This window comes from Pongo pygmaeus, chromosome 11, assembly GCF_028885625.2.
Source record: "Pongo pygmaeus isolate AG05252 chromosome 11, NHGRI_mPonPyg2-v2.0_pri, whole genome shotgun sequence".
In the NCBI taxonomy this organism is placed as follows: Eukaryota; Metazoa; Chordata; class Mammalia; order Primates; family Hominidae; genus Pongo; species Pongo pygmaeus.
Genome location: NC_072384.2, coordinates 99,608,061 through 99,622,650, shown reverse-complemented (window position 1 = coordinate 99,622,650; position 14,590 = coordinate 99,608,061). Strand labels below are relative to the sequence as shown.

At 38.9% G+C, this 14,590-nt stretch overlaps 1 protein-coding gene across 1 annotated transcript in view; it reads left to right on the top strand.

Annotated features, from left to right (window-relative positions):
- LOC129031592 (uncharacterized) overlaps positions 1 to 14,174 on the top strand; it is a 59,686-nt gene extending 45,512 nt beyond the window's left edge. The window contains exons 6-8 of the mRNA XM_063648224.1: positions 13,322 to 13,424; positions 13,586 to 13,666; positions 13,887 to 14,174. Coding sequence (XP_063504294.1) covers positions 13,322 to 13,424; positions 13,586 to 13,666; positions 13,887 to 14,174 — 472 coding nt within the window. The remainder of the gene's footprint in view (positions 1 to 13,321; positions 13,425 to 13,585; positions 13,667 to 13,886) is intronic.
- The last annotated feature ends 416 nt before the right edge of the window (positions 14,175 to 14,590 follow it).

The window sequence follows — 14,590 nt, the reverse complement described above, 5'->3', positions numbered from 1 at the left end:
TATAATTGTATCAAACACTAAATACAAAAAAGGATAACGATGTTATCTTTTTTGTGTGAAATGTTTGCTACTAAAAGGGGGTGTTTGTTTTTGAAAATGTTGAGAACCACTGATCTTGAATATAGCATTGGGAAATAAGTGAGGTACAAAAACTAACATCCAGCAATGAGAATTGTTAACCTACAAGCATTGACATGTACTTTGATAGACTGATTAAAATAGAGACCACTGTTATTTCAAGGTAACATAGAAGTTTGTTTATTCCTTTATTTATTCCACGATTAGTCTCTGAAAACGATCTATGTGTGAATGCACCAAGCATTGTTCTAAGCCTGGAGCTGCAATAGGGTTGAGGCGGGCACACTTTCTGGAATCATGTTATTCACAGTCTCTTAGTCCCTAGTAGAATATATTAATTCATGTCTAGTATGAGATTGCTTCCAGTCCTATAATTTTATTATCTTACCTTAATAGCAAGGAATAACAGATTTTGAAAAGGAAAGGTGAAGTTTTACTTTTGAGGCTTATTTCTGCATTTGAAATGAGATTGTAACCAAATAATGAACAGAAGAGTCACCTTTAAAAATCCTAAATTTTATTTCCCAGTTTGTGGGACAGCTAAAGAATATTCATTTCACCTGTACCTATCTTACATGAATGTTTCCTATATTCAGAAAGTATGTTGTTGATTTTCATTTAGACTCCAGATCCTTAAAGTACTTCAGAGAGGAAAGTTTTCCTCCTCCCCCTCCCCCTATTTGTTCTTTTCCAGGGTAAAGGTGGAGATGACTGTAGTTTTTTAGTTGTAAATTGGATTCATTCCATAAAAAGATGATGATTTAATCTCTGATTACTCATTGAGCTTTCAATTCACTTAGAGGTCTTCATGATGATTAATTTTCTTTAAAGAACATCATAAATTTATATCCTAATGGACTTGCCATGTGAAGTCTATGATTACAATATAGATAAGAGATGTTCATCTCTTCTGTTTAAGGGCTAGACCCTAGTGATATGAGCTCTTAAAGCTTATCCTTTTTCCTTTTTCTTTTGTGTTCCATTTAAAGTTATCTTTAATGTCACAGACAGTACAAGAAAGAAACAAAATTTGTCATCTTTTCTCCAGAAGTATTAGGAACCATGCTTTTCTCCTTGTTAAATGAAAATTCTTAAAATACCTTACCATAGACATTTAAATCTGCAGAGATTGTTCCAAATCTCTTACGGCAAATATTTATTGAGCATTTAAATGTGAGCCAGGAACTGGCCGGGCGTGGTGGCTCACGCCTGTAATCCCAGCACTTTGGGAGGCCGAGGTGGGCGGATCACGAGATTAGGAGATCGAGACCATCCTGGCTAACACAGTGAAACCCCGTCTCTACTAAAAATACAAAAAAAATTAGCCGGGCGTGGGGGCGGGTGCCTGTAGTCCCGCCTACTCGGGAGGCTGAGGCAGGAGAATGGCATGAACCCGGGAGGCGGAGCTTGCAATGAGCCAAGATTGTACCACTGCACTCCAGCCTGGGCGACAGAGTGAGACTCCGTCTAAAAAAAAAAAAAAAAAAAAAAAAAAAAAGTGAGCCAGGAACTCTTCTAAGCACTTCATGTATATTATCTCATTTCATCATAACAATGCTATGAAACAGATACTATTGTTATCCCCATGATACAGATGAGGAAACTGAGGCACTGACAGGTTAAGTAACCTGTTCAAAGTTACACCAGTGAAGCCAAAGATCAAGCCCTGGAAGTGGCTCTTAACCACATTCCCTACACTGCTTCTCAAGAAGGAAATGGTTGGGTTTCTTTTGAGGCATTCTTTTTCTGTTTGGTTGGTTTTTTTTGAGACAGAGTTTCGCTCTTGTCACCTAAGCTGGAGTGCAATGGTGCAGTCTTGGCTCACTGCAACCTCTGCCTCCCGGGCTCAAGTGTTTCTGCCTCAGCCTCCTGTGTAGCTGGGACTACAGGCGCGCGGCACCAAGCCCGGCTAATTTTTGTATTTTTAGATGGGGTTTCACCATGTTTGCCAGCCTGGTTTCGAACTCCTGACCTCAAGTGATCCACCCACCTTGGCCTCCCAAAGTGCTGCGATTACAGGCATAAGCCACTGCATCCGGCCTCTTTTGAGGCATTCTGACATGGGCACAATCTAGAAACATTAATCAAAAAATTTTCAAACATGTATTTATATCTATAATGCCTAGCATGGTATATTCGATAATGGAATACAGGTACTCCTTGACTTGTGATATGATTACATCCTGAGAATGCCATTATAAGTTTAAAATATCCTAAGTTGAAAATGCATTGAATATACCTACTGAATTTCACAGCTAACTTAGCCTATCCTACCTTAAACATGCTCAGAACACTTACATTAGCCTGTAATTGGGTAAAATCATCCAATGTAAAACCTATTTTATAATAAAAAGTTGAATATCTCATGTAATTTATTAAATACTGTACTTAAAAGATAGCACCATTGTAAAGTCAAAAAAATCATTAAATTGAACTATCATAAGTCAGGGATCTTCAGTATCATACAGCAGTGAAAAATGAATGAGCTACAGCTAAATGTATCAGCATAGGTGAATGTCACAAACGTGGAGATAAAAACCAAATACATAATTATTATTTAACTCATATAAAGTTAAAAAATATGCAAACCAAATAACATAATGTTTAGGGACATAAGTATACAATAAATTTTGAGAAAATTCTGTACACAAAATGCAGGATTGGGAGAAAGAGGGAAATATAATTTGGGAAGGCTACATAGGGAATTTCAAATTACTGATAGTGATACACAGGTGTTTTGTTTATTACTATTTTAATCATGTATATATGTTATATGTTTATTATGTATATTTCATAATTACATATTTTAAGGAAATAATATACAAATGGAAGGAAATATCTTTATTGCAAAGTGGATAAAGCAATATTTCAATAAAGCATCAAATATTAACTAAGATTTTCTTAATTAGAACTTCTCTATGCTCCAGTGAATTTTTAGTCATTATAAGAACTGACAGGTCAGGCACGGTGGCTCATGCCTGTAATCCCAGTATTTTGGGAGGCTGAGGCAGGCAGATCACTTGAGGTCAGGAGTTTAAGACCAGCCTGGCCAACATGGTGTAACCCCCTCTCTACTAAAAATACAAAAATTAGCCGGGCTTGGTGATGCATGCCCGTAATCCCAGCTACTCGGGAGGCTGAGGCAATCACTTGAATCCAGGAGCCGGAGGTTGCAGTGAGCCGAGATCGTGCCATTGTGCTCTGTTGGGTGACAGAGCGAGACTCCATTCTCCACCCCACCAAAAAAAAAAACAGACAGATCCTTTGAATTGTAAAAGAATAATTAAATCATTTCTAAGGTAGCAGAGTTGAGGGTATATTTTCTGATTTTCTCATTTAAAAAATTGTTTATCAATATAAGAAAATTATGATGACTATCAACAGATGTATATGAATCACCATCACTCGCAATTCCTCACTGCCACCAGATAACAGCATTTACTGAGTAACACCAGAGTTTTTGCCATCATTAGGAAAGATAATCAGTGTTATTTTACTCTTTGTGACACTCTGAATCGGGGGAAAGCTATTTTTAACTGATATCTTAGGGATCATAGCAACTGATCTGTGGTATCAATTCCAATTCTTGACTGTTACTTCTAAAGCCTGTATGTGAATTCAATAACAACAGTGAAATTATTCTGCAAATGCCATCCTAATGTTCATATGTGAAACCTGGGTTCTCTACATGCAATCGAACTGCCTACACAGGTGACTTGAACCTACGATATGAGGGAACAGAATATCAGCCTTCCTAGAGCCCACTTCATTTAGACCCACCTCTGACTTTGAACCCCTCCCACTCTTTCTCTTCCGGCTATTTTCGTGCCTGGAAACAAAAGACTGGGAAGTAGAAAAGTTTAGCTTTTTATTCTTTTCCCATCACTCTCAAAAGTCTAAAATTCTGAACTTATCAATGTTGAAGTTCACTAAGAAGTAGAAGGTATTCAATCAATCCTTTAATTTAAATTAGTGAGTATTTTATTGAGCACCCAGATAGTCACACACTGTTCTAGGTGCTCAGAAGAACATAGAAGATAGGTTAAATGTGATTATTGCTTTTAAAAACTGTATAATTGGGGAGGCAATACTAAATACATTCTATAATTTAAAGCAATACAAATAAGGTGTACAATTACTTAGCATAGTATAGATATAATGCTACAGAAAGTCAATATCAGTTTTTATTTTAAAAGATTTTTTTTTTCAAAAAATTCTATGATCCTAAGATTTTATGTTCTGAACTATTCAAAAGTTAACTGGAGTCTAAATTTTGTATTAGACTCCAGTCATTGTATTTTGTATTTGGTATTTTTAACAAAATTACATCCCATTATTTAAAGTAACACTGCATGTTGGCTGCTTTGCCTGTAGAGTAGCCATTCTTTCATTTCTTTACCTCTTTAGTAAACTCGCTTTCACTTAAAAAATAGTAACACTGTATTTTAAGCACAATTTTAGCAAATAAAATCCAACAATATATAAAATGAGTAATGCATCATGACCATGTAGGGTTTATCCCAGGAATGCAAGGATGTTTTGACATTAGAAAATCGAACATAGCAGGGTGTGGTGGCATGCACCTGTCATCCTAGCTACTTGGGAGACTTACACAGTCGGATCACTTAAGCCCAAGAGTTTGAGGTTACAGGGAGTTGTGATCATGCCATTGGACACTAGCCTGGGTGACAGAGCAAGACTCTGTCTCTCTCTCCCTCAAAATAAATAAATAAATCAAACAGACTAAATAGAAAAACCATGTGATCATCTCAATAAATGCAGGAAAAGATTTGGCAAAATCCAACATACATTTCTGAGAAGAATGCTTAGAAAACTAAAAATAGAAAGAGACATCCTTAACCTGATAAAAGGCATCTTTGGAAAACCTGCAACTAACATCAGACTTAATGGTAAGACTGAAAACCTTTTTTTTTTTCGGATTCTCGCTCTGTCACCCAGGCTAGAGTGCAGTGGCATGATCTTGGCTCACTGCAACCTCCACCTCCCACGTTCAGGAGATTCTTCTGCCTCAGCCTCCCAAGTAGCTGGGACGTGCGCTACCACACACGGCTGATTTTTGTATTTTTAGTAGAGACAGGGTTTCACCATATTGGCCAGGCTTGTCTCGAACTCCTGACCTCATGATCAGCCTGCCTCGGCCTCCCAAAGTCCTGAGATTACAGGCGTGAGCCACTGCGCTCAACCCAAAAGCCTTCTTAAGATCAGGAACAAGCTAAGCCATGTCCTCTACCACCAATCCTATTCAACATTATACTAGATATTCTATTCAGTTCAATCAGGCAAGAAAAATAACAGACACCATATTAGGAAGGAAAATAGAACTGTTTTTATTCATAGACAATGTCATCATTCAAGTAGAAAATCTGACGGAATCTACAATGAGCCAGAAGAAGTGAGTTCATTGAGATTTCTAGTTATAAGGTTAATATACAAAAATTAGTTGCATTTCTGCTAACAAAAATCAGAAATTAAACTTAAAAGGCAATACCATTTACAATAACATAAAAATATGGAATACTTAAAATTAAAATTTGACAAGAGATACGAAAGAACTGTGTGCTGAAACTTTAAACATTGTTGAGAGAAATTAAAGAAAATCTAAATAAATAAAGAGATAAATTGTGCTTATGGGTCAGAAGACTCAGTATTGGCATACTGATAAATTGACCAACATAATACAAAGCCCAGAAATAGGTACATACATAGATAATTGATTTTTTTTCACACGACTGCAAAGGCAAGTCAGTGAAGAAAATGCAGGTTTTTCAATAAAGGGTGCTAGAACAGTCAAATACCCATATGCAAAATAATAAACTTCCATCCACATTTCATACTATATTTAAAAAATTAACTCAAAATGGACCTCAGAATTAAAAGTAAAACACAAAACTCTAACACTTCTAGAGTAAAGTATGAGAGAAAATTTTTATGACTTTGAATTAGGCAAAATTTTCTTATTTTTATTTTTATTTTATTTTATTTTATTTTATTTCATGATTATTACACTTTAAGTTTTAGGGTACATGTGCACAATGTGCAGGTTAGTTACATATGTATACATGTGCCATGCTGGTGTGCTGCACCCATTAACTCCTCATTTAGCATTAGGTATATCTCCTAATGCTATCCCTCCCCCCTCCCCCAACCCCACAACAGTCCCCAGAGTGTGATGTTCTCCTTCCTATGTCCATGTGTTCTCATTGTTCAATTCCCACCTATGAGTGAGAACACGTGGTGTTTGGTTTTTTGTCCTTGCGATAGTTTACTGAGAATGATGATTTCCAATTTCATCCATGTCCCTACAAAGGACATGAACTCATCATTTTTTACGGCTGCATAGTATTCCATGGTGTATATGTGCCACATTTTCTTAATCCAGTCTATCATTGTTGGACATTTGGGTTGGTTCCAAGTCTTTGCTATTGTGAATAGTGCCGCAATAAACATACGTGTGCATGTGTCTTTATAGCAGCATGATTTATAGTCCTTTGGGCATATACCCAGTAATGGGATGGCTGGGTCAAATGGTATTTCCAGTTCTAGATCCCTGAGGAATCGCCACACTGACTTCCACAATGGTTGAACTAAAATGGGCAAAGGACATGAACAGACGCTTCTCGAAAGAAGACATTTATGCCGTCAAAAAACACATGAAAAAATGCTCACCATCACTGGCCATCAGAGAAATGCAAATCAAAACCACAATGAGATACCATCTCACACCAGTTAGAATGGCAATCATCAAAAAGTCAAGAAACAACAGGTGCTGGAGAGGATGTGGAGAAATAGGAGCAAAATTTTCTTAAGGCAAAATTTTCTTTCAACACCCAAAAGCAAGCTGTAAAAGAAATAAAAAGACAAATTATACTTCATCAAATGAAAAACTTCTCTCTGAATTATGCTCTTAAAGAATAAAAAGACAAACCCCAGACTGGGAGAAAGTATTTACAAAGTATACATCTGATAAAAGGGTTATATCCAGTATATGTAATAAAGAACTCTCTCAAAACTCAATAATAAGAAAACAAATAACCCTTTCGAAAAAAGGGGCAAAAGTATTAAACAACCACTTCACTGAAGAAAATATATGAATGGCAAATAGGCATATAAAAAGATGCTCAAGGCCGGGTGCGGTGGCTCATGCCTGTAATCCCAGCACTTTGAGAGGCTGAGGCAGGCGGATCATGAGGTCAGGAGTTCGAGACCAGCCTGACCAACATGGTGAAACCCGTCTCTACTAAAAATACAAAAATTAGCTGGGCGTGGTTATATGCACCTGTAATCCCAGCTACTTGGGAGGCTGAGACAGGAGAATTGCTTGGACCCAGGAGGTGGAGGTTGCAGTGAGCCAAGATTGTGCCATTTCACTCCAGTCTGGGTGATAGAGTGAGACTTTGTCTCAAAAAAAAAAAAAAAAAAAAAAAAGCTCAAAATATTTAGCCATTAGGGGACTACAAATTAAAATCAGAATAAGCTATTGCTACATATCTATAAGAATGTCTAAAATAAAAAAGACTCATCATATCAAGTGTTGGTGAAGGTGAGGAGCAACTTGATCTCTATAGATCACTGGTGGGAATATAAGATGCTGAAACCACTTTGAAAAAGTTTGCCAGTTTCTTAAAAATTTAAGCACCCATTCACCACATTCCATTCCATTATTCCTTACCACTCCCCTCCCAAAAAAGAAAGTATATGTTCATACAATGATTTTTATGTGAATGTCTATAACAAATTTAGGTGTGGCCTTGACTGGATTAAGAAATACATAGAAACCTGGTAAAGCATTATTTTGGGGTCTGTATGTGAGAGCGTTTCTAGAGGTTAGCATGTGAGTCTGAGTGGACTAGATGGGGAAAATCCACCCTCAATATGGGTGGGCACTATCCAATCCACCAGGGTCTGGAGAGAACAAAAACAAAGAAAAAGCAAATATGTCCATCTATCTGCTGAATCTGGGAGACACCCTTCCTCTCCTGTCCTTGGAAAACCAACTATAGACTCCCAACCTTTGGACTCCAGGACTTACCCCAGCAGCCCCTCTAAGTTCTCAGGCTTTTGGCATTGGATTGAGAGTTAACACCATAGGCTTCCCTGGTTTCGAGTCCTTTGTACTTGGACTGAGCCATGCTACCAGCACCCCAGGGTCTCTTGTTTGCAGATGGTGTGTTGCAGGACTTCTCATCCTCCATAATAGTGTGCACTAACCTCCCAATAAGTCCCCTCTCATATATCCATATATATATATACTCTTGATTCTGTCTCTCTGGTGAACCAAGTCAATACAAATAGCCAAAAATTGGAAACAATCCAAATGGCCATCAACAGGTGAATGGATATACAAATTGTGATATACCCATATGATGGAATAATGCTTAGCAATAAAAAGGGATGGGCTATTGATACACATAATATGGATCTCAAAATAATGATGCTGAATGAATAAAGCCAGAAAATAAGAGAATATACTGTATAAGTCCAGGACCAGACAGATTCACAGCCGAACGCTACCCGAGGTACAAGGAGGAGCTGGTACCATTCCTTCTGAAACTATTCCAATCAATAGAAAAAGAGGGAATCCTCCCTAACTCATTTTAGGAGACCAGAATCATCCTGATACCAAAGCCTGGCAGAGACACAACAAAAAAAGAGAATTTTAGACCAATATCCCTGATGAACATCGATGCAAAAATCCTCAATAAAATACTGGCGAACCAAATCCAGCAGCACATCAAAAAGTTTACCCACCATGATCAAGTGGGCTTCATCCCTGGGATGCAAGGCTGGTTCAGCATATGCAAATCAATAAATGTAATCCGGCATATAAACAAAATCAACCACAAAAACCACATGATTATCTCAATAGATGCAGAAAAGGCCTTTGACAAAATTCAACACCCCTTCATGCTAAAAACTCTCAATAAATTAGGTATTGATGGGCTGTATCTCAAAATAATAAGAGCTATCTATGACAAACCCACAGCCAATATCACACTGAATGGGCAAAAACTGGAAGCATTCCCTTTGAAAACTGGCACAAGACAGGGATGCCCTCTCTCACCACTCCTATTCAACATAGTGTTGGAAGTTCTGGCCGGGGCAATTAGGCAGGAGAAAGAAATAAAGGGTATTCAATTAGGAAAAGGGGAAGTCAAATTGCCCCTGTTTGCAGATGACATGATTGTATATCTAGAAAATCCCATTGTCTCAGCCCAAAATCTCCTTAAACTGATAAGCAACTTCAGCAAAGTCTCAGGATACAAAATCAATGTGCAAAAATCACAAGCATTCTTACACACCAATAACAGACAAACAGAGAGCCAAATCATGAGTGAACTCCCATTCACAATTGCTTCAAAGAGAATAAAATACCTAGGAATCCAACTTACAAGGGATGTGAAGGACCTCTTCAAGGAGAACTACAAACCACTGCTCAATGAAATAAAAGAGGATACAAACAAATGGAAGAACATTCCATGCTCATGGGTAGGAAGAATCAATATCGTGAAAATGGCCATACTGCTCAAGGTAATTTATAGATTCAATGCCATCCCCATCAAGCTACCAATGACTTTCTTCACAGAATTGGAAAAAACTACTTTAAAGTTCATATGGAACCAAAAAACAGCCCGCATCGCCAAGTCAATCCTAAGCCAAAAGAACAAAGCTGGAGGCATCACACTACCTGACTTCAAACTATACTACAAGGCTACAGTCACCAAAACAGCATGGTACTGGTACCAAAACAGAGATATAGACCAATGGAACAGAACAGAACTCTCAGAAATAATGCCACATATCTACAACTATCTGATCTTTGACAAACCTGACAAAAACAAGAAATGGGGAAAGGATTCCCTATTTAATAAATGGTGCTGGGAAAACTGGCTAGTCATATGTAGAAAGCTGAAACTGGATCCCTTCCTTACACCTTATACAAAAATCAATTCAAGATGGATTAAAGATTTAAAGGTTAGACCTAAAACCATAAAAACTCTAGAAGAAAACCTAGGCATTACCATTCAGGACATAGGCATGGGCAAGGACTTCATGTCTAAAATACCAAAAGCAATGGCAACAAAAGCCAAAATTGACAAATGGGATCTAATTAAACTAATGAGCTTCTGCACAGCAAAAGAAACTACCATCAGAGTGAACAGGCAAACTACAGAATGGGAGAAAATTTTTGCAACCTTCGCATCTGACAAAGGGCTAATATACAGAATCTACAATGGACTCCAACAAATTTACAAGAAAAAAACAGACAACCCCATCAACAAGTGGGCAGAGGATATGAACAGACTCTTCTCAAAAGAAGACATTTATGCAGCCAAAAGACACATGAAAAAATGCTCATCATCACTGGCCATCAGAGAAATGCAAATCAAAACCACAAAAAGGAGCGGATGAAAAAAGGGGAAATATATTAGTAATCGTAAAGATAGAAGTGACAAAAAAAAAAACAACCCACAAAAAGACACCATCTCACACCAGTTAGAATGGCGATCATTAAAAAGTCAGGAAACAACCGGTGCTGGAGAGGATGTGGAGAAATAGGAACACTTTGACACTGTTGGTGGGACTGTAAACTAGTTCAACCATTGTGGAAGTCAATGTGGCGATTCCTCAGGGATCTAGAACTAGAAATACCATTTGACCCAGCCATCCCATTACTGGGTATATACTCAAAGGATTATAAATCATGCTGCTATAAAGACACATGCACATGTATGTTTATTGTGGCACTATTCACAATAGCAAAGACTTGGAATGAACCCAAATGTCCAACAATAATTAAGAAAATGTGGCACATATACACCATGGAATACTATGCAGCCATAAAAAATGATGAGTTCATGTCCTTTGTAGGGACATGGATGAAGCTGGAAACCATCATTCTCAGCAAACTATTGCAAGGACAAAAACCAAACACCACATGTTCTCACTCATAGGTGGGAATTGAACAATGAGAACACAGGGACACAGGAAGGGGAGCATCACACACCGGGGCCTGTTGTGGGGTGGGGGGAGGGGGGAGGGATAGCATTAGGAGATATACCTACTGTTAAATGACAAGTTAATGGGTGCAGCACACCAACATGGCACATGTATGTATATGCAACAAACCTGCACGTTGTGCACATGTCCCCTAAAACAAAGTATAATAATAAAAGAAAAGAGAATATACTGTATGATTCCGTTTAAGTAAAACTGCAGAAAATTCAAACTAATTTATAGTGACAGTTGATCAATTGTTGCCTGGGGCAGAGGTTAGGGAGGGGTGTGAGAGAGAGATTACAAATTAATAGGCATGAGAAAACTTTGGGGGGGTTACGGCTATGTTCACTATCTTGATTGTGATGATGGTTTTACTAGTCTGTGTTTGTGTTGGTATAGACATAAAAATAGATATCATATCATATATGTATATCTAAACTTATAAAAGTATACAGTTTAAATATAAGTAGTTATTGTATTGTCAATTATGTATAAATAAAACTTTAAAAATTATATAGGTCCTACAACTTTGTTCCCTTAATTATCCAAGAGTTTAACCAAAGTCTCTGACTATGTTTAAAATATTCACTGTTTCATCCCAAATGACACTACCCATAATTGGAAAACTAAAAATTCCTTAACTGTATAATGAATTATATTTAAGTACACAATGCAAAATGAGCACTTATTTATTAAAATAATGTTTTTTTAAAAAACTTTGAAGCGATATCCAGACAAACTATAAAAATCTAACAGGAATTGCAGGCATGTGAAACTAAAACTAGAATATAAAATGAAAATTATGTACATGTCCAAACAAGAATATACATAGAGGCCCTGTGTAACATTTTCAGTGGGATTTTCTCTTGGTGCATTTCTAACCCTATGATGAAAAATATCTTTTCTTAAAGTGTATAATTACCCTCTGTCACTCTTAAATCTCCTCTGGTGTCTAAGCTCGTTTAATAATGGTGAACAGATGAGCGGAAATTAAAAATAAAGGCCTTCTACCAATTTAGCACCCTGCACATAATGTACCTATAATGATAGTTTGATTGCCAGTGCCCATTATTTTGTTGCTGCCTTTTTTTCTATTACCGCACCAGAGCCCTGGGTTTCAAAAAGAATGCAGCATCCTGTTTGATAAAACCAGAGCAATTTGCATGAACACCAGTTTTAGCCTGTATTAGAAAGATGCACAGAATAAAGTGGAAAACATAATGTAACGCCACGTGGACCATTTAATGTCAGTGGCACTCTTCACTTAAATATCATATTACATTTGGTTAATTTATTTTCCAAAAAAGAAAAGTGAAAAGCATGATTTTTTTTCCAGCAGAATAAGGGACGAAAATTGAAGTGTTTATGGATAATAAAATGAATGAGAAAAATATATCAAAATGAGGCTAGCGAGTTCCCTACCACAGTTCCCTCAGTGGATATGGAGCAAGTGAAAAATAGGAATTTAAGGTAAAGCCGAAAGAGATATTATCCAAGTTTGGTAGAGAGCAGTCAAGTCTTGAAATACCATTATAATTTTAACTATTATTTGGATCTGAAAACCTCCTGTTTTAAGACTGTTATCTTCGATTACTCTTATCCAATCATATATGGTATCTTATTTATATTTCTATTTTTCCTAGGGAAAATCATGATAATCGTAATAACTGCTAATATGTAGGAAGGAAGCCTCCACACTATACATTATGATTGCAGTAAAAATAATAAATTGGGTTTTTCAAATGGTTGTGATGACTTCCCTCACTTTTAACACTAAGTAGACCAGTTATTTTAGTGAAGTGTGGACATGGCCTCAGACACCTGCCTCAGTTCCCCGTGAGGGCGTTGCTCCCCGGGACGCGGTGCTCCCTGCTGAAGTGCGTGGAGGACGTCCAGGCCACTGGGCGCTCACATCTGGGCCGCAGAAGGGGACGTGGGAGTGAAGAGACCCTAATGCGACCTAACTAATATGCAGCACGTTCAAAGTTCTGTGAGAAGATGTGTTATGTAAAACCCCACTCACCACCAAACACAGAGTCTCAATGCGGAGCTGAGGGCTCAGTTATCGCTTCCCCTGCCTGGCAGACCTGATGGATGTAAACAGCTTGTGGTAACATCAGGGCCCAATCTAGCGCCAGTAAAAGATCTCCCTCTCCACAGACCTCTGCAGTTACTCAGGAGGATTGTAGACGGTTTTCAGTTACCCTAAAAACAACCCGTGTAGGCCCGTCTTGTCCGTGGACAAGCAGACTGTATGGATCATTTGTCTTTCCGTGGACGCTTTTCCTCGCCCTCCACCACCTGTACAAGCAACTCTGGCCCTCGACGTAAATCCCTGCAATCACTATAACCTTCTCCCTCAGTTACTTCCTTGATTTTATAGCAACGTGTGCTCCGTTTTCCCACTAGATGTTCTGGAGCTTGGATAGGAATTTGAATCCATTCTTTGGGCTGTTTTCTGAGACCAGTTCTGTGTGGGGTCCTAAAGCTCCTTGTCGATGTGGGAGGCGATTTTGAGGCGATGGAAGCTGCCTTGGCCCTCGCACTCCCTGCTCCCGGGGGCAATGGGGTTCGGCAGAGAGCACGATTTTACACATATTAAGTGCCTCTGAGTCCTGTAGAGAACCTCCAGCCCCAGACTTCCGCATGAAACAAGGGCGCACAGACTGGAGCTGTGGGGGTTTGAGGAGAGCCGTTTATTTGGAGAGCCTAGCACAGGAGGCGGCCCTGTCTTTATGGGTCTGAAGAGCCCACCTTTAGACTGCTAAGTGCTGCCCTGGTCTCTTTAGGAAGGGTTCAATGTCAGCATGCTCGAAGACAAGCAGAAGAAAAACAGCCAGAAAGGAAGAAGGCTCAGGGGGAGTGACTCCACCAGGCCAGCCGAGAGGGAACCGGGTCTCTCCTCCTTGACTAACAGCCAGTGGGGCATGCAGGCACCCCGGCAAGTGCCACCGAGCATCAGCTCCCAGGAGCCAGGCCTTACTCAAAGACAAAGGATGAGCACAGGACACAACCCATTCAAAGGCTTCCCAGCCTTAGCCATGGCCTCCTGCACCTCTCATATAAGCAGCCGGTAATGGAGTCTCCCAAGGAGGCGCTGGAGCTCAACCTTCTAAAGCCAGATCCAACAACTACCCATTTGAATGGTTGGCCGGTGGCTCAGAGCCAAGCGTTCCTGTGGCTGGATTACATACTCCTGTCTTCTTCTTTTTCCTCCTTGGCTGATCATAGACACAGCAGAGACCCTGTAGGGATGGATAACCTGCGTTTTAGATTCAGGGAGAAGGGGACATGCCAGGTTGTGACATGCCTGGAAGACACAGCTCCGTCTTCCAGGCCCAGCAGGGAGCCCGCCTCCATAGTGGAGAGGATGGTCGAGCTGACCTAATAAATATTTTCCATCTCTAACCTCAGAAATTATTTTCATGTGTCACAGCTCAGTAAGGAACGATGAAAAATAAAGTTTCCCTGATTAGACAAGACCTGCAGATCA